Consider the following 20,114-nt stretch of genomic DNA (forward strand, 5'->3'; position numbering starts at 1 on the left):
CCATTATGTGGGAACAATCAGTCCTGACTAACCACGATTCATTTCGACCGTGAAATGGCTTATGCTGTATAAGACTTACCATTCTTTGGTTATGGCTGATTTCCTTTTGAATGATTCTCGCTAACATCTCCTGTTTCTTTTGGGCGTCTTCAATTTGTTGTTGCGCCTTAGAAGGGCGGTTTAAACGGGCGGATTTGCAAAGGGTGTTGACTTGTCTCATTTGTTTTTGCCACATTAGTTTAGCAGTGTGAGGTGAGAGTTGTAGGAAGGGGAATTCCTCTTGCATCACGGGTAGTATCTCATCTTCATATAGTACAACTATTTGAGAAAAATAAAAGGAATTCTTTCATTTATTGTAAGTAATGAAGTAAAACAGAAGGAAAGGAGAATAAGGCTGCACGATCAATAATTTTGAGAAAATTATATAATCATTTGCAAGGACGTTGAAGAACTGGGATTTGAATCTTACGCCTTGATTTCAATCTTCTCCGACCAACAGGACTTGACGATGCGCTTCTTTTTCGACATTTCTTTGTGATTTCACTACGACCTCTGCTTGGAACGTTGTGATTGTTCGTTTTGTAAATGTTGGCTAGGCGTAAAGCGTAATCTTTGTCCGGTGTCATTTTTCGTTGCAAACCCTTCTTGGATTTACTCTGTAAGCAAGAAGATAAATATGACAGTATTTAAGTCACTAATGGGTTGAAAAGTGTTGCTTTCAGGTTTTATTAGCAAATTTATTTATGTGTTTGTTTTTCTGCGAAGGAGACGGTTAGCTTCTGATTTGTGTAGATCTTGACTGACTGAGGACGACGGTAAATCAGCACTTTTATATTGTCCTCTATTTTGCAGGTTAAAACTGCGTGTTATTGCAAATCGCTTCAATCCGGCGGGGACCGTCCTCAAAAGTGCAATTATACATAAACTCGCTAGCGTTAAATGGAGCACGAAAAAGAAAGGTTGTCGGGGAATCTTTTAAAAATGGAAAACCGATAAAAATAATTTTTCAAAAGCTAAAAGGGAAAGGGTTACACATATCAATTTCATAAGTTAAGGATTAAGATTTCAATCCCGTTCAGCGGGAAATTAAATAACACAAATTCTAACCCTTGTTTCGTAACGTTTTTTAGATAGGTTGCTCTGTTTTTCTTTCTCTACGGTCGCTTTACGTTGAACTAACAAGTTTCTTTGCTGTGAATAATCTTGCCGTAAGTTTTTTAACTGACGTTCTTCGTTAAGTCTATTGCATTCGTTTTCGAGTTGAAGTTCTCTTAGCCGTTGATCACTGTGGAGCCAATGGACATCCTTCTTTTTGGGTATTGCTTGTGATTTGGATACAGGTTTGGTCGAAGAAAAACAATGACCTATTGATAAGATAGATATTGTTGATATTTTTAGTTACGTTGATAGCCTAGTACTTTAGGAATTTCAAAGGGACTTTAATTATTTTCATGGGGTTCAATGCCAACCGGCTGGACTAAGAAGAACAGGGGTTCGAGTCGGTAATTCTTGGATATTGGCGCTGCCGCCTTTATCAGAAAGCTTATGGAATTTATAATTTCGCGAATCGAAAAATAAATAACCTAAACGGGGATTAGGAAGCGAGTTTTCGTTTCACTATCGAAAACCCAAAAATATATCCAAAAAGGAGAAAAATGACTGATTCGAATCAATTATTTAATTATTTCGAAATTACTTATTCTCAGAATAAATATATTCAACATTAAAGTACTGTCTCCCCAAACCACAAAAAAGCTTCCGTAAAATGTTTGATGCTTGAATAATCTATCATTTACTGGTGGCCGAATGCCCTTTTTCTCGTCACGATATCAGGTTCTTTTTTTCCCGCTTTACCGGGGGACCTAAATGGGTAAACGTGTCTCCCTAAAAAAATTCTTTTGAAGAAGAAAAAAACACAAAGTATTAATACTATGAGCGATTCATAGAGGTCCATGTGTCCGCACGGTGGCCTACGAATTTGTAAAACTATATTATTATTTAATACCGAACCCCCTTATAAAGGTTTTTGTTAGTGAAAATAAAACAAAAATATCTTGTTGCTTACGTGCAAGGCGTTCAAATTGATTATCCTTCTTTGATGTATTGGTTGTCGTTGGTCGTGTTTTCCGTTTGGTAATCTTCACTCGCATTGGAGAAGAATAATCTGTTTCAAAAATGAACCATTAAAATGAAGCTGTGAAAACTGCGACCAAATCAGAATTCTAAATATTATTTGGGTAGAAATGCTACAGAATATAACTTGAAAAGAAAATAGAAGAATATCCTCTGTAGACATGCTGATTAATGTTTCTCGTGTACGTTATAGTTGAATGTGCGAGTAACTTCACTATTAAGCTTAATCTCCTTTTACGTTGACTTTTCACTGAGTTCGTCCACAGATCCAGAAATATCGAAATTATCAAGAAAAATAAAAAAATAAAGCCATATTTATCACTGAAATCTGACAACTGTTGGAGTCCCAAGGCCTAAAATGTTTTGAAAATTTTGAAACGGGTATCAAATAAAGAGCTCACACTTACGATGTTCCGAATCATTGTGCATACATACATACTTTACAAGACTCTGGAAATTCACTAAGCTTAATTTAGCCCTTAAACAAACGAAGATATACTATTACCTATTTCGGTGTCACTGGAACAGCTCGGTATAAGAGGGCGTCTCGAGTATACATCAGAAGCAAAAGAGACTTTAGTATGATGATCCTTTGTTTTTCTACTTTTGCCATTTTCCTTGTCACCGTATGCATGGGAAGGAGTAGTTTGTGTCATGGTTTCATTTGTTGATCGTGATGGGCGAAGCTCTTGACGCAAATTCTATATTTGAAAAGTTAAAGTAGAAAGTAATACTTTTTCTTGTACCTTGGGATAGTAAAGTCCAATTTTCTATTCTCTACAGTAAAGAAAATAACGAGCTTGACGAAAAGGTTATAGTTACAATCCTTTATAGATAGAGTTTAAAGTTTAGTTTAGCTATAATTTTATAGTTTAACTATATTTCAAATTTTCAATATTTTCGTTCAAAAAGATATTACAAAAACAAATTGATAATTAGGGTTTCTTTAGATCGAACACTGACGGGGACTTTGTTTAAACCATACAAAGGTTCTTCAGTACTTGTTAGGGTCTGTAAACGGTAAGGAAAAAGATTTTACCAATTGCTATGATTACCTGCAAACGTGAATTCAACTCTGACAATTGCCGGGAACGGGTTAGTGTACTATCTGAAATGAAACACAACAAGAAGGTTGATTATGTAGAACAGGTTCAATCACTCTCAAGTAAAAATTTAGGGTTAGGTTGTGGATACGGAGCATCCGGTGCTTGGGCTCCGGTGTTGTTTAGAGATTGACAATAACCATGATAATTTCTTTCCATAGAGTCATTGTTTCAGAGCATCACGTGGTTCATTCAACCAGAGAACTCAATCTCTTCATTAATTGTCATATCATCAAATTTTGTCTAATTATTAGAAAGCCGGATACACACCTGTCATTGAGGAGTCGTGTAGAGATTTGAGGAATTCTTTATGAGAAGGTAACGTTGTATCGGCGCCTACGTCCGTCTGAACCCACGAATCAACGTAATTTGTATCCCTACTGTAATATTTTGACAAAACAAAAACTGTTTTAAGTTAATTAACATGCTTGCATTAGGATAATGACTATTGAACCCATCCGCTCGACAATGAGCGGTTATATGGTACCAGATGTGTAAAAATGCTACGACAGGCTTTGCTCTGAAGGTCGGGCATATTTTAACATCTGGAAGGTTAGGGTAACGGAATTTGACTTGCATCACTAAGGACCCATACGATACGAGAGATATAAGTAAATAATATGACTTACCCGACTTTTTTGTTTTTCTTCTCATAATCGAATTTGAAAGAAGAAGAAGATGAGGATGTAGTTGGTTGCCCTTTGTCATCATGTAATGTTTTATTATAGTTTTTGTCTTCCGTATTAATTTTGTTGGATGATTTTGTGGAATCGTTTGATGAACTTGTTGAAGATGGAGATTTGGATGTTGCAGAAGAAACATCAGCTGTTGATGATGAGTTGCCTGAATATGAATTATCATTTTTGAAGATATTCTTTGTTATGATATAGAAAGGAGGCTGACAAAGCAATATAAAAAAAGTATTTCTCAAAATGCTGAGTAAGCAAATGGTAGGATATACGTTAAATGGTGTCCTTTAAACAAAATAAAATTAGATTGGTTCATTATCGATTCAAATATGATAAGAAGAAGTGATAGCATCCAAACCATTACATATACCTTACTTTGAAAAGTAGTTGTTCTCGAAAAAAAAATTTAAACTCAAGCCTTATTATCCCAATTTTGAAAATAAGTGACCAATAGCAATAAACTTCAGAGTTTACAGTTTTCAGTTTTGTTTACTGGTTATCGATGAAGTTTCTTTAAATGAAAACATTATCATCCGTTGATTTTTATCCGTTGAGTTTTATCCGTTAAATATGTCACCCTTACTATTGAACTTATGATGATAATGATGATGGGTGTGTTTATGTTGGATAACACTCCCTCCTCCTTGGTTCTCTTTACTCTCTTCTTCGTGTTGTTTCTTCTCTACATCTAATTGACGGCGTGGTCGTTTCCCAATCTCTTGAGCATCAGCAAACGAGTCAACAGCTGAATTGGTTTGGACTAAAATATCTGACCAATTATTGACTTCACTGTCATTTCCAGCTTTTTCATCGTTGGTTGTCGTAGTATTGCTGCGTCCTTCTCTCCTCCTGAAAAGAAAATTAATGATAAAATGGCCGAATGGTTGATTATGGCTTGGTTAAATCAGATTCAGAAGTTTTTGCGAGATGCAGTATACGTTTTAACTTTTAAAGCTTGAGGAGATTTAGTTTGAGTCTATCAGGAAGAAACGACATCAAAATCTCTGCATTTGTAGAAACCAATCAAACGACTTTATACATTTAACGCCAATTCTTCCTGCGAAATTTTAGCCCAGTCCATTAAAATTTTAAGATTTAATAGGTGATAACCCATGTCTATGTTACTTAAAAATTTTGTCTTAAGGATGGCACAAAAGTTCCAACAGTAGAACGAAGATTAGTCTTCTGAATAAGCAGAAATTTACCTCTTTTCGATGAGTTCAGCTTCATGTATGAGTTCATTGGTGGAATTCCCTTCGCGAGTGGAATCCATCAAGAACATTTTACCATTGCGATGTACATATTTTTCTGTGACGAAGGCTCTTTTGTCTGGTGATAAAGGCTTCTCTGCAACACCTTGATCAGCCTAAAAATCATTCATATTTACTTCTTGATTTACACTTTTTGATTTAATTAAAAGGGTTCGAATATACTTCTGAAACTAGAGTTAAATTACCAAAGCGAGAGCATATCTCGCTCTGAATGGTCGATCTGTATGGTGCGTGAACAACGTACAAATAGCTTGTTCTTGAGCACCATTTCCCATTGACTAAAATTTTGCTGATTTTTTCAGCAATTAAAAATTTCTCTAAAATTGCCCTCGTCAATGTGTAATAGCTGCTACAATGTCAGTTCTAACATTTTATAAATTTGAAAAATATTAAAATCAATAGAACTGTGAATATACCTACAATATATTTTGATGAAGTTGCACCACCAAACTCTTCTTGGAAAACATCCGATAGAACTTCATGATCGTCAGCAATGACGTTCGAATCATCCAAATCTGAGAAGGGATAACAAAGAAATATTAGATGAAAATACCATATACATCTTCACTAAAAATACCTATTCATCCAAAGTTTTCTTCGCGATTTGCCGAAAATAGTCTTCCAATATTCTAATTTTAGTGAGGGACGGATATTGTTAAGTGTATTTAGATTTAAACCATCAAAATTATAGGAATTTAGTGGAACAACTTTTCTAGGTTAATCACTGAAATTACTAAACTAAAACTCAAAGTTATTTAACTATTAACTATCGCTTTCTGATAAATTAGTTGGCTTTTTCGATTGTTTGACTGGAAGTTTAGGGTAGGCGGAAAACTTAATGATCTGTGACATTTTTTGTAGGAGAACCACATGAATTTTTTTGCAAAAGTTTAATATATTTGTAGTTATTTTCCCGAGAGAAAGTTTCTGCTACTAGGGACTGGTTTTTTTAAAGGGTCGAAGACAGGCAAATTGTAAAGGCTTAAAAATTGAAAATCGTATTCAACGGAAACGATTGATACAAACGGATAACGCAAGATATATTGGTTATAAATTTATCGTACTGAAAAAATCACGTACTTAAAACACACAAAGACATGCGTGGCCGTTTGAAGTTCCAAATACAGGATTTAAAGGTAAATTTGACGTCAATAATGTCAATCGTATTCAAACAGGCTTCCTGTAATTTATTATTAATTTGTGTGACTACGTTGTGATGATCCAAATAACATTCAAACACAAATATGGGCTATGTTACTGAGGTTTTCCTGCCTCATTGTAATATTTCAGGAAAAGAATTAACTTTCATCATGATGAGAAAGTCGTTTCGGAAAGATCAACTAGATTTTCACCGAAATTTCAGACACCTTCATGGATTATTAAAATATTGTTTGTTTGTTTCCATGTTTTTTAAGAAACGTCCCTGGATTTTTCACTTAAGTTACCACAAACTCGCCACAGGGGGTAGAATTTTTGTATTTAGTTATACTATATATAGTATCATAAAAAATGCATATTTTTCGGCTATTCATAAAAAATGACAGAAAAGGTTTATTCATCAATTGTTAAAAAAAAAATTCGATTAAAAAATTTTCAAAATAAAGTTTGAATTAAAAAACAACCACTACAAAATCTTTATCACGAATTTTCGATTTCTTTGACAGAGGGTCAAACACTTAAACATGGCGCCAGTGTACAGTTTGTCTTGAAAAAATCAAAAGTAAAAATGATGTTGACAATTATACTGTTTCATCTCATCTTTACCATCAATGGGAACAATGCTGTTCAATTTGACCAATGTAGTCAGAAAGATTCATACTTTGCCAAATCAACAGAAAGCTGGGAAGTAGAGGTAGAATCGTGGAGTGATTCGTTCCAAGTCAACACTGAAATACAATGCCCAAAAGCATGTCATGACAATACAAAATGCCAATCAGCTGCTTTTTACTTGGACACAAACAAGTGTCTATTGAAGGATACCAGCCGAATGACTGTCAATGCTACTTTGAGGCGTATCCCTGACAGAGTGTCATTTTACGAGAGAAAACAGTGTCCAGTTAAATGGCATTACATCGCTTTCGTACCGAAAGTCAATGATTGTAAAGGGATCCAAGAGGCTGGTTGGGGAAGGAGTGGTGTGTATACTATCGAAGGTGCAAATGGTGAAATTTCATCAATCTTATGCGACATGACACTACTTGGTGGTGGTTGGACTACCATACAACAAAGAGTGGATGGATCAGTGAGTTTTGCACGAAATTGGACCGCCTATAAAGAAGGCTTTGGATCTACTGCTGGCAATTTTTGGTATGGAAATGAAAGAATCCATAACTTGACATGGGCATCCGAGAATAATAATGAAATCATTTTGGAGATGGGACTCACTAATGGCAACACTTATTACCTTTCCTACAATGAATTCAAAATTGGTGACGAAGAAGATTTTTACCAACTTCATATCGGTCAATATCAAGCATTAGGTATTGGAGCGTCACTGACTGGTTCACCTGATTACAGGGGTTTGTTAGAACTTAACGGGAAGAAATTCAGCACCATGGATAACGATCAGGATGGTTCAAGCGGAAATTGTGCAGATGACTTCCAAAGTGGTTTTTGGCTTCATTCTTGTGGTCCTATGAATCCAAATGGAAAATTCGGCGAAGAATATGTTAGATCATACCAAGGCTTAGTATGGGATCAATTTTATGATGAATACCACCCTATCAAATATACAGCATATATGATTTCATCAAGATGGCTTGTGCGAAGAAAATAAGCAATATGATTTTTCTTTAGTTCAGATCCTTGGATTTGGGTATTATCAACACTAAAGTAAGAATACTAAGTGGATAAATTTTTGAAAATTTGGCCGGGATTTAATTTGGCGAAAGACAAAAAAAGGTTTTTTATCAAGGTGTTTTGTTGAAGCTCAGAATAGAAAAAATAATACGTAACACAAGATCGGTTATAAAGGTAAAAATAGTTTGTTAAAATGTATACGGTTAATACACGATCGGCTTAAGAAACGCAAAAATAGTTTTCTGAAATTTCTCGATAAAAAACATGATTTTCTTTTAATTTTTGCAGGGATTCAATTTGGCGAAAGGGAAATTTCGAAAAATTTGGCGAACTACCGAATTTGGAAATTTTGGCGAGGATTTAATTTCCCCCGCCAAAATTTATCCACTTAAGGTATTCTGAAAGAAAATCGTCCCAGACAACCTCTGGATTTGAGTTACAATGTGGAAGGTTTTCTTTGCCTTGTGACTGGAAGACATTCTATAGTTATAAAAGTATAATGCAATGACATTTTTTAAAACTTTTTTTTTCAACTTTTAAAATGTAAGAAATTTTTTTTGTGTTGGACCTAAAAATAGAATATCAATTTTTCCATGGGTACGCATTAACAACTCATGTTTGAATAGCATTGAACATTTTAACAGTCTTGAAAGAAAGCAAAAACAATGAATCGGTTAATGCCATGACAACATTTTGGAAAATATCGCCGTTGTCAATGTACAATATTAAAAATACTTTCTTATAAATCAAACACCTCACCATGAATACTTGCGGTTATAAAAAGTTGACGAAAAGGGAAACTTTAGAGACATGCATTTATCTAAAATTACTTGGTAACTTATTGTAAAGTTTTGATTTAAAATATATTATTACAGAAACTTTTGTTAAAAAATAAATACCTTAATGTAGTTGATTTTATACTTTTTTGTGAACTACTTTCCTCATTTTTTTCACAAATTTTAATCACTTTAACAAAGAAATCACATCTGTAATAAAACATTCACTCTTGAGAATTATACTTCTTTTATGCTACTTAAGGAATTGTGTCTATTGAACGAATCTCAAAATAATCAACACAATTTTACTATGCGGTGTACAACAAAGGAACTTAAATTTGTTATCCATTCTGTTCCAAAGTGAACTGTTTGAGAACGTTTTCTCTAGGGGAGTACGTTCTGTTCACTTTCGTTCTCTTTTTGAGAACAAACAAGTCCTCTATAAAGAGAACAAAGCGAGTTTTATTAATTACCCTATTTGTTTCCTTTGCGCGTAACATAAACTGTTCATATTGATCAGGGAACAGTTTATTATCACCGCGGAGAAAGATTTGTTCTTCTTAATGAGCAGAATAAATCGTTCCTTTTGGCATGGGTCGCATTTGTACACTTTTATCAAGGAATAATTAATACCTTAATGCGGGTTTCGATATGTACAATAGAAAAATGATCAAATTTGTTATTGCCGTTGGGAAAAGAGTATTCTTTTCATGTAAGGTATAATTTGATTCCTTGGGCATTGGAAGATTATGTACCTAATTTAATTGTTATCAAAAGAACAGTTTTATCGTTTATTTTTACTACAGTTTAATGTATTTGTAGGAACAAAAAGTTTTTATTTTAAGGAATCATTTTCTTTCTTACTAAAAGGTCCTTTTCGACACTAACAGTCTAAATCATAGTAATCCTTTATTGTTCGTAAATACTCCAAAGTTTAAGAACAAAAAGGGTTATGGTTCACATTATGTTGAATTCCTTAGAGAAGGAAAAGGCGGTAAAATGATAAAATGCTTACTTCCCCCGGTTAATGAAAGAGCCAATGAAAAAGCAAATTTTCTAAAGGTTCCAAAATAATTTGGATCGAATATAAAAGATGACCCCCTGCATTTAGTAATCAAAGCAAAATCTAAATGATATAAAAAGGTCCTCTTATTAAACTTATTCATCAAGGGCGAGAATGGCTCGCAGAAGAGTGCTCTTCGTAGACTGGCATTCGATCAATGGTTCAGCTAACGGGAAAAGAAAGTTGTCATTCGATGAAAACGAAAAAGGTAAATTCACTTGTCCAGCAAAGCTATGCCTACATTCAGACTTTGAAAGTAAAAGAGGTTTACGAAAACATATAGACAACAAACATCCCTGGTACTATTATTTTGACGAGCAACCAGAGGTGAAAAGGGAAGAAGTTGAACTAAACCAGCCTGCTGTCCAGAGAAAGGCTTCAACCAGTTCAAAGCCATACTATTCAATTGACGAAGGAATAGGAAATGCGTTTTATAAATGGCTAACCACTACTTGTGGAGGAGGTAAAAATGATAGAGAAGCGAAACAGGTAGCTAAACGCGCTATGAAGTTTTTGATGAACAGTACTGGTGACAACGAGTCACTAGCTCCTTTATCTTATGAACTTGTTGATTGTTGTTTAGGCTCGACAACTATAATACTAAAGTTTTTGACTGTTTTAGAAGAAGAATGGAAAATGTCTTCTTCAGGAGCATTGAACTACGTAAAAGCTCTTTCTGATTTAATGGATTATAGAAAAGCATTTGGGATCAACGATAACAAATTGAGATGTTTCACAATCACCGAAGTCTACTTAAGAAGAGCTAAAGAGAACTTGAGAAAGAAAAAACGACTCGACAGCACCCGAAACTTTGATTTGGAAAATTTGATTGGTCGAGATAGTTGGGCGAGCCTTGAAGAAATGGAAAGAGTAATCCCGTATCACATCATGCACTACAGAGATATCATCAATAAATGCAAAGTCCAAGAACCCCTACCAAACAAGCAGGACTTGACATTTTGTACTCGTTTCATCACTACGTTTTTTGTTCCTGAGAGTGAAGTGCAGCCGACCTATGACATTTCAGTATTTAACCTTGCAAATGATCGAAAAAGCCAAGAAAACAGACGGGTTTGTTGATCAAAGAGAATTCAAGACTGCAGGTAAATACCTTTTTGACACCCTCATCTTAACCGAGGACGTATTCACCGTACTCGACACGTATATAGACTTCGTACGACCCCTAATGAGTCCAACTTGTGATTATCTGCTAGTATCTACGACAGGACACCAATACAAATCTTTAACTACTGCCATGACTCTACTTGTACATAAAGCTATAGGAAAGTACATTCATCCAACTCGATATCGACAGATCGTTGAGACTGCAAGTGCAGATAGATTATCGAAATCAGAACAAGAAATCATTTCTGAAGACCAAAAACACAGTTCAGATGTTGCGAAGGTACACTACAAAAAGAAGCAATCGAGAATAGTGGCAACACAAGGACAAAAGTGCATGGAGAAAATGCTAGGAGCAGCACGAACAGATCAACAAGAGGCAATTTCTGAGGTAATTAGAGATTTAACATCAATATCGAAATCTTCTTCCCCTATGAATCCCAACCAAATGGCCGGACCTTCTTCTTCGAACAATGCTAATAGTAGTGCTACCCCTTTCATTGTTGAAACGGACGAAGAAAACTTTGAATCCAACAACTTAGATGCCCAATGTAGAGAGGTAAACAATATTATGCAGCGTGTACAAAATATGTGTTCTTCAGTTGGTAATTCAAACGCCAGTCCTGATGATTCTACTGACGTTCAAATGGAAATTATTAGCTCAGTTAAAGCATCGACACCTGTTCGCTCTCAAAAACGACCCATGTATGACAAGACAAAGATTAGCAATAGTGTCACTGTCAAAAGGGAGATCGCCTCGAAGGAGGCTGGTAACAAGAAAGTTAAGTTCTCGCCAATGGAAGATAATATGCTTTTAAAAGGTATCAAAAGACATGGTGACAAGAACTGGGCTGCCATTATTCGAGATAAGGCTTTTGATTTCCACCAATCAAGAACCCGTGATTCGTTGAGGGTACGTGCTGATTCTGCTGCTTTTAAAAAACTCCTCAAAAAATGAATTTTTTCATTTTTGTTTTAATTTATGAATTTTTATGGTTGCTTCACTCTTGTATTGTATAATAGCGTTCTTTGTAGTACGTAAAACATTGTAAAAAAATATTTTGAGGTCAAAATCTTATATGTTTTCAATTCGATATTAAATTTTCAAACACTAGGAATCAATGCTGTGTTAAATTCATTTCTGCATTTTTTTTTTAAGAAAACTAAATAAAAATGGAATACAGTTCTACGTCGTCTAGTGAGTCTGACTCGACTTTGTGTGAAAAGTTAAATAGAGGTGACAAACGGAAAAGAAAATTTAGAAGAGCAATTTTGAAAAGGGATCCACGAGAGGGAATGTGTCTTTTATCAAGTGACGAAAAATCTTCGACAGAAAACAAAAATACAAACATTATTGAAATTAGCACTGACAATGAATTGGAAAATATTTCAATTGAAGTCTTATCGACTTCAACCACAAGCTTGGTACCATTGGATAACAATGAGGATGAGCTTGAAAAGTCGATGTTGGAAATAGATTTGGAAAAGATATTAAATGATATTGCAAAATCGAAAAAGAAAAAAAAATGAAAAGCCAACCATGACCTATTTATATTCTTCTTTTTTTCCTTTTGCATTATGAAAGTGGGCGTTTTCATTTTTAAATTTAGCTACTTCTAATTCTTCTTACCCGTTGTTACTTGTTATTTCCTGTTGTTACATTTTTTCTCGAACTAAGTCAAATAAGCCGAAAAAGTTTAAGTCCAGAATCGAAAGTGGCTCTTGTTACTCGTTGTTACCCGTTGTTACTCGTTGTTACCTGTTGTTACACTTTTTCTCGAACTAAGTCGAATAGGTCTAAAAAGTTTAAGTCCAGAATCGAAAGTGCCTCTTGTTACTCGTTGTTACCCGTTGTTACTCGTTGTTACCTGTTGTTACACTTTTTCTCGAACTAAGTCGAATAGGTCTAAAAATATTAAGTCCAGAATCGAAAGTGCCTCTTGTTACTCGTTGTTACCCGTTGTTACCCGTTATTACCTGTTGTTACACTTTTTCTCGAACTAAGTCAAAAAGGCCGAAAAAGTTTAAGTCCAGAATCGAAAGTGCCTCTTGTTACTCGTTGTTACCCGTTGTTACTCGTTGTTACCTGTTGTTACACTTTTTCTCGAACTAAGTCGAATAGGTCTAAAAAGTTTAAGTCCAGAATCGAAAGTGCCTCTTGTTACTCGTTGTTACCCGTTGTTACTCGTTGTTACCTGTTGTTACACTTTTTCTCGAAACTAAGTCGAATAGGTCTAAAAAGTTTAAGTCCAGAATCGAAAGTGCCTCTTGTTACTCGTTGTTACCCGTTGTTACCCGTTATTACCTGTTGTTACACTTTTTCTCGAACTAAGTCGAAAAGGCCGAAAAAGTTTAAGTCCAGAATCGAAAGTGCCTCTTGTTACTCGTTGTTACCCGTTGTTACTCGTTGTTACCTGTTGTTACACTTTTTCTCGAACTAAGTCGAATAGGCCTAAAAAGTTTAAGTCCAGAATCGAAAGTGCCTCTTGTTACTCGTTGTTACCCGTTGTTACTCGTTGTTACCTGTTGTTACACTTTTTCTCGAACTAAGTCGAATAGGTCTAAAAAGTTTAAGTCCAGAATCGAAAGTGCCTCTTGTTACTCGTTGTTACCCGTTGTTACCCGTTATTACCTGTTGTTACACTTTTTCTCGAACTAAGTCAAAAAGGCCGAAAAAGTTTAAGTCCAGAATCGAAAGTGCCTCTTGTTACTCGTTGTTACCCGTTGTTACTCGTTGTTACCTGTTGTTACACTTTTTCTCGAACTAAGTCGAATAGGTCTAAAAAGTTTAAGTCCAGAATCGAAAGTGCCTCTTGTTACTCGTTGTTACCCGTTGTTACTCGTTGTTACCTGTTGTTACACTTTTTCTCGAACTAAGTCGAATAGGCCGAAAAAGTTTAAGTCCAGAATCGAAAGTGCCTCTTGTTACTCGTTGTTACCCGTTGTTACTCGTTGTTACCTGTTGTTACACTTTTTTACAATCAATTTGACTTAGTTCGAGAAAAAGTGTAACAACAGGTAATAACGGGTAACAACGGGTAACAACGAGTAACAAGAGGCACTTTCGATTCTGGACTTAAACTTTTTCGGCCTTTTTGACTTAGTTCGAGAAAAAGTGTAACAACAGGTAATAACGGGTAACAACGGGTAACAACGAGTAACAAGAGGCACTTTCGATTCTGGACTTAAACTTTTTCGGCCTTTTTGACTTAGTTCGAGAAAAAGTGTAACAACAGGTAATAACGGGTAACAACGGGTAACAACGAGTAACAAGAGGCACTTTCGATTCTGGACTTAAACTTTTTCGGCCTTTTTGACTTAGTTCGAGAAAAAGTGTAACAACAGGTAATAACGGGTAACAACGGGTAACAACGAGTAACAAGAGGCACTTTCGATTCTGGACTTAAACTTTTTCGGCCTTTTTCACTTAGTTCGAGAAAAAGTGTAACAACAGGTAATAACGGGTAACAACGGGTAACAACGAGTAACAAGAGGCACTTTCGATTCTGGACTTAAACTTTTTCGGCCTTTTTGACTTAGTTCGAGAAAAAGTGTAACAACAGGTAATAACGGGTAACAACGGGTAACAACGAGTAACAAGAGGCACTTTCGATTCTGGACTTAAACTTTTTCGGCCTTTTTCACTTAGTTCGAGAAAAAGTGTAACAACAGGTAATAACGGGTAACAACGGGTAACAACGAGTAACAAGAGGCACTTTCGATTCTGGACTTAAACTTTTTCGGCCTTTTTGACTTAGTTCGAGAAAAAGTGTAACAACAGGTAATAACGGGTAACAACGGGTAACAACGAGTAACAAGAGGCACTTTCGATTCTGGACTTAAACTTTTTCGGCCTTTTGACTTAGTTCGAGAAAAAAGTGTAACAACAGTAATAACGGGTAACACGGGTAACAACGAGTAACAAGAGGCACTTTCGACTTAAACTTTTCGGCCTTTTTCACTTAGTTCGAGAAAAAGTGTAACAACAGGTAACAACGGGTGACAACGGGTAACAACGAGTAACAACTGTAGAAATTGACAAAGCCTATCGTTAAAGTCAGTTGGGAAAAGGGAAAAAAGAATTAAGCGAACACTGAATTTTTCAATTAGTATTTTCTTCGTCAGAGGATGATATAAGCAGAGCCTCTTCATATGGTACGCTAACGTTAGCACTGAACAATTTTGGAACTTTGGATTTATCATCTTCTTCATCTGTAGATATTGTTACCACTTCTTTGTCCATATTTGCTTGTTTGAATCGTAGAAGAGGCTTTACATCAATTGAATCGTGTGATGAACTATCAGTAAAGTCACTGAGCTCGACGCTAGGTCGGTCCAATATTTCTGCTAAATAGCGTTTGGTTATTGCGTTTGGTGTTTCGCTCTCAGAATCGGTGATTTGAATCGCTGTTGGCGATTTTCAATCTCTTTTTCTTTGGTTGTGTGAGTGCTTCTTCGAGGTCACTGCTATCAGAAGAACGGTGCTGGTCTAGTATTCCATCTTCTTGAAGACGACGCTTGAGTGGACAATCTTTATCATTACGTTTGTCAGTTGATGTGGTTTTTGACGATCCTCCGGCACTCTGACGTCTGAGCCATTCAGTGTAAAAGCTGTCGATTCCATCCCAATTGTTGGCTTTTCTGATATTGTAGCTAAAAGTGAAAATGGTAAAGTCTTTTAGAATGTTTATTCTTTTGATATTCTAGGTATTTACCAGGGCCATAGCAGAATCCCGGAATACGGGCTGTCCGTTTTTATCTATTAAATGTAATTAGCTATTTTGTCAAACACGGTGGCTCGATTTTGTATTGTGAAAAAATTCCTGAGATTAATTGAAGCCATCTTACCGTGTTAAATCTTGACAATTTATTGGAATTTTTTTCCACTCCTCCTCAGACAGCTTTCGAAGTTGGTATAGTGCTTCGTCAATGCGATCTGGATGTGTGGTGAAAAGTGGATGTTTCTTTTCCCATCTCTGAGGGTCGTTTTCATCAGCTCCCAAGAAATACAAATCCATCTCGTGTTCTGTGAATGTCAACTCAGCTTCAGACGTCGTTTCAGATGAAGTTGATTCGCCGGCACTCTCACTTTCGAAGTCGGAATCTGCCAGTAATTGATCGACTAAACCATCGTAATCGTTGAAGACGGCGCCTGTGCGAAGTTCCTCTCGCTTTAATCTAAATAGCTCTTCGTTCGTGCACGATTCGAAAAGAGGCATTTCTTTTAGGACTTCTGCACAGTAATGGAATACTTCCATACAGTTATTTCTCAGCCAGGCTAGAAAAAATAAAGGAAAATGCATTTTAGAATTAAACAAACGATTATGTAAAGCTGAAGTCACCATTGCACTAGACCTATCCAACCGTTCAATATTCAGAAATAATCTATTACAAACCAAAAAAGTTCTGAATGCATAATTCAAAATGACTCAAACATATGAATAATATTTTTGAGTTCAATTTTACTTACTGGCAACACTGGAATCCTTCACTGGGAGTGGTTTTGTTTTAAAACAACGGAGACGATTATACACTGCATCGTGATCTTTGTTGCGTCTAACGTTGTCATCGTTTTCATCTTCAGAAGAAGAACTGGATGACGACGATGATGAATCGGAATTCGGGTTGTTCGTATTCGTACCAAATTTTGGCCTCTTGTTTGTTGTGATGTAAAAGCCTGACATATATTTCACTTTTCTTGCATCCTTGTGCTTCTGTGATAGCATTACAAGTCCGCCTGAATAGACAAATAATACAATGTCAACAGACAGCAAAACCTTGATAAACAACCTCGTTTTGCCATGAAAAGTCAATAGTTCAATAAATAAATACAGTCAACGAAAAATATATTAATTTGATTGATACCTTGTAAAACTCTCTTGGCGTCTTCACAGCTTAGAGAGTTGGATGTCCACTCATCCATGAACACTACTTCTGTTGAATCTTTTATCATGTGGCCAGCGAATCGGCCTTCTTGCGTGACACCTGCAATGTGTTCAGTTGAAATCAGCCCTAGAAGGTAACGAGTACATCATATGTAATAAATTCTACCACGTATTGTGAAAAATGATTTTACGACATTCGAGAAAACATCTTTAGTTCATGCATTAAAAGGAAAATTTGGTGTTTCTTACCTTGTAATGTGTAGAACCAGGTGGTTTTTCCTGAATTTGATTTTCCGTGTAGTAACAGTTTTCGTTCTTTGATAGGGAACATCTTATGTAACAACAATTGGTAGAATTTTTGAAGAAAGTGCACTCTCGTCTTCTGCTTGGGAAAACTGTTAAATATACCTGAAAAGTCAAGAGATTTGGTTAGAAAAATGACATTCAATTCATCTAATAAAAATTTTATCTTATGAAAGACATTTTCACTTGAGATCGCTTTAGCAAAGAAAAAATGTTGAACCTAGCTTGAAAAAAGGGTTACCTTGGATGAACGGAATTGGATAGGGACAACGGTCAGCCTTATACTCGTATCGAATAAACGTTCTCGGTGTGTGATCTGGTGCAAATTTCTTTATTTTTACAAAACGCTTTTCTGTTATCAAAAAACATGTACCATGTGGCAAAACTTCAATCACGTTGAACAGTCGTGTCATTGGTGTTATCAGTCCGCAATCTGGATCAGACAGCAATTCCGTAACTCTCTCAATATGTGGAGTCAACAGCTCGGCAATCTTTGTAATTTTCAGACATCTCATCAGATACTTCTTGATTTTCGAACACATCACATAAGTAAACTTGCACTCCTTGGGCTTTTTGTAAACCATACCTTCACATATAGCGTATCCCTTTTTCTTCATATGCCTATCGATTTCTGCAATGGCTTGACAAATCTTGTTCTGTGGCTTAGGTTTTGATGGTACAGCGGCTAAAATTTAGTTTTTGAAAGCTTTCAGTTATAAATAACACATAACGTTGTTTCGAAGTCCATCTAACGTTTTTAGGACATTAAGAACGTTCTAAAATTTAGCACTAAATTTGATCTAATTCTAAGGTCCTGGAAATAGTATTTTTGAGCATTTTATTCTTAAATTATGTTATAAAAATATATGTCAAATTCAAAAAAAAACATACCTCTATCAGAAGAATCGTCAACTATAGTGATGGCAAGACGTGTAAATTTGATGTCGTCCATTCCTTTTAACAGCTTCATCTTCACGTCTATGGGTATCGTTGGCCGAATGGTTAGGGATGCTGGTACCTTGTCTTCTCCGACAACGTTCACGTCCACCGGTAGAGAGGACTAAAAATATGAAACAAACATTATAAAAATCTTGAACTTTGAAAACTTGATTGTTTGGAATCAAAGACACAGTGAAATATAGAATTATAGGATTTATTTATAATCAATCAATTGGTTTTAAGATAAATATTTCTTATTAAGGAGAGCCGTGTTGTTTTAGAGTGATGATAAGTTTGAAATTACGTACCTTATGACGCTTCATAGTTGCCTCAGAGAGCTTTAGATTGTAGAATTTGCATGCTTGCTCGATCATCTCTCTACGGTTGTAATCTTTCAATGTCTGAAAGAGCGCTGCGGAGTAATATTCGTTACTTCTGGTTTTGTCTGAAGAGTAAGAATTCAAATGAATACAGTTTTTGAGAATTTATTCACAACCCTACTTTGAAAGAGGTATTTCAATGTTTTTTATAAGAGCAAATAAAGAACATTTTAAAAGCTTTGCAGACTCTAAAAAAACCCAAATGTTTAGAAAAATTGGTAAATATACTCAAAAAATGTGAAAATAAGAAAATTCTTAGGCTCAAAATCAAAAGGTTAAGAACATTTGAATAAGGCTTCAAAAATATTTTTGATGTTCTTATAAAAAAAATGTAAACGGAAATTTCTTTTAAAAAAGAATTTCAATCTGTTAATTGAAAGCAAAATATTTCAAACTACTGGGAAACGAGAAAATAAATCTATATTCTTACTTCTAGGAGTGATAGGCTTGCACGTTGTGACGTCTAGTCCAGCCTTCATGATTTTTTTCTTCAAAGCGAGCTCAATCTTCTCAACTTCGGTTTGCGCACAAACAACACCAATCCAAAAAGAAATTCCTATGAAAAACAATAAATTGTGTAATTCAGAAATCAATTTTTTACATATGATATCTTATATCTAACTCAATTATAAGTATCCTTGTTGAAAAATAGTTTAAAAAACACTCACCAGGAATCAAACATTCGTCTTTGTAATCATCTCCACTATTTTCTGGATCCTCCCTGATAAGCTCTTTTCTCAGCACGGTAGACTCCATTGCACAAAGACAACTAAAATACATCACAATATCCTCGAATTCATTTATTTTGGCTTCGATTTCTTCTTTCTTTTTCATGATGTTGAAACTAGCCTCGGGTAAGTCCTCTTCATTGACATCCCAAACGCAACGCAAAGAGATGATATGGCAGTATTTGATGATAGGAGTAACAACAAAATTTGATAGAGCATCTTTTAATGTCTTACTTCTTATGGTTCTCTGGATGTTCATTTTTCACAAATATTAGCAGCAAACCTCTCGATATCTCTCTTTACGCGAAGAGAACACTATTTGATGATATGCCTTAAGGGAAGAAATTTTCGCGGAATTTAATTTCATGCTTAAAAATCAATTGTGTCCATCAGATGAAAAAAGATTAAATTCCGCGAAACACCAAAATGGCTAAATCGCGAAATTAAATTCCGCGAAATTCGATTTTTTTTCTTAAACCTAGTCAATAACAACAAAATGAAAGAAGAAGTAGACTGGAGTCGTTTATAATGCGTGTAATACTAATAATACCAATACTAATAATAATACGGGATTTAGTTTGTATAAACTAAAATTGTTTCATTCATTACTTTTTGCTTCATTTCTACTATGTATAAATTAGTCGTCTAGCTTGCTAGACTAAAGAAGAAGAGAAAATACGAATTTCGCGGAATTTAATTTCGCGATTTAGCCATTTTGGTGTGTTTCGCGGAATTTAATTTCGCGAATTACGCCCAAATTCGCGAAATTAATCTTCTCGCGATAATTTCTTCCCTTAAGGTAAGCAAGTGTCCTTAGCAGCTCCAGAGCGACACCTGAAATTAGGGATTGCTTGTAAAAACATTGATCCTTAATTTTGAATTTCTAGAACAATCTTTGTTTTTTACTGCTCAAACACATCTAA

General features: G+C 35.3%; 3 protein-coding genes across 6 annotated transcripts in view; 1 reads left to right on the forward strand and 2 right to left on the reverse strand.

Annotated features, from left to right (window-relative positions):
- LOC136820300 (centrosomal protein of 95 kDa-like) overlaps positions 1-20,114 on the reverse strand; it is a 41,445-nt gene that overhangs the window by 9,169 nt on the left and 12,162 nt on the right. For all 3 annotated transcript variants that reach the window (XM_067076494.1, XM_067076495.1, XM_067076496.1), the window contains 11 exons: positions 5,617-5,711; positions 5,131-5,291; positions 4,509-4,774; positions 3,866-4,079; positions 3,507-3,616; positions 3,189-3,241; positions 2,639-2,834; positions 2,066-2,164; positions 1,108-1,364; positions 470-656; positions 80-318 (listed from right to left, as the gene is read on the reverse strand). In XM_067076494.1, the coding sequence (XP_066932595.1) occupies positions 80-318; positions 470-656; positions 1,108-1,364; positions 2,066-2,164; positions 2,639-2,834; positions 3,189-3,241; positions 3,507-3,616; positions 3,866-4,079; positions 4,509-4,774; positions 5,131-5,291; positions 5,617-5,711 (1,877 nt within the window). The remainder of the gene's footprint in view (positions 1-79; positions 319-469; positions 657-1,107; positions 1,365-2,065; positions 2,165-2,638; positions 2,835-3,188; positions 3,242-3,506; positions 3,617-3,865; positions 4,080-4,508; positions 4,775-5,130; positions 5,292-5,616; positions 5,712-20,114) is intronic.
- On the forward strand, positions 6,854-19,867 carry LOC136820303 (fibrinogen-like protein 1). Of its 2 annotated transcripts, XM_067076501.1 has the most exons (3): positions 6,854-8,028; positions 8,284-8,900; positions 19,529-19,867. In XM_067076501.1, the coding sequence occupies exon 1, from the start codon at positions 6,923-6,925 to the stop codon at positions 7,970-7,972; it is 1,050 nt and encodes a 349-aa protein (XP_066932602.1). In that variant the 5' UTR covers positions 6,854-6,922; the 3' UTR covers positions 7,973-8,028; positions 8,284-8,900; positions 19,529-19,867. The 2 variants fall into 2 exon arrangements, with proteins under 2 accessions (XP_066932602.1, XP_066932601.1); XM_067076500.1 differs by having other exon boundaries at positions 6,854-8,900.
- On the reverse strand, positions 15,072-19,493 carry LOC136820301 (uncharacterized). The gene is made up of 10 exons (XM_067076498.1): positions 19,132-19,493; positions 18,894-19,019; positions 18,392-18,528; positions 18,036-18,204; positions 17,386-17,829; positions 17,091-17,249; positions 16,822-16,968; positions 16,427-16,693; positions 15,805-16,234; positions 15,072-15,609 (listed from the first exon to the last, which is right to left on the reverse strand). Exons 1-10 carry the CDS (start codon positions 19,448-19,450, stop codon positions 15,342-15,344), a joined length of 2,466 nt encoding a protein of 821 aa, XP_066932599.1. The 5' UTR covers positions 19,451-19,493; the 3' UTR covers positions 15,072-15,341.

This window comes from Clytia hemisphaerica, unplaced genomic scaffold (assembly GCF_902728285.1).
Source record: "Clytia hemisphaerica strain Z4C2 unplaced genomic scaffold, Clytia hemisphaerica genome assembly, whole genome shotgun sequence".
Classification (NCBI taxonomy): Eukaryota; Metazoa; Cnidaria; class Hydrozoa; order Leptothecata; family Clytiidae; genus Clytia; species Clytia hemisphaerica.

Coding starts and splice junctions, on each gene's coding strand:
- LOC136820303 (XM_067076500.1), top strand. CDS start 6,923: ATGATGTTGACAATTATACTGTTTCATCTCATCTTTACCATCAATGGG.
- LOC136820301 (XM_067076498.1), bottom strand. CDS start 19,450: ATGAACATCCAGAGAACCATAAGAAGTAAGACATTAAAAGATGCTCTA. Junction 18,529..18,893: donor CAAGCCTATCACTCCTAGAA/GTAAGAATATAG, acceptor CTTACTCTTCAG/ACAAAACCAGAAGTAACGAA. Junction 16,235..16,426: donor GAAGGATTCCAGTGTTGCCA/GTAAGTAAAATT, acceptor TATTTTTTCTAG/CCTGGCTGAGAAATAACTGT.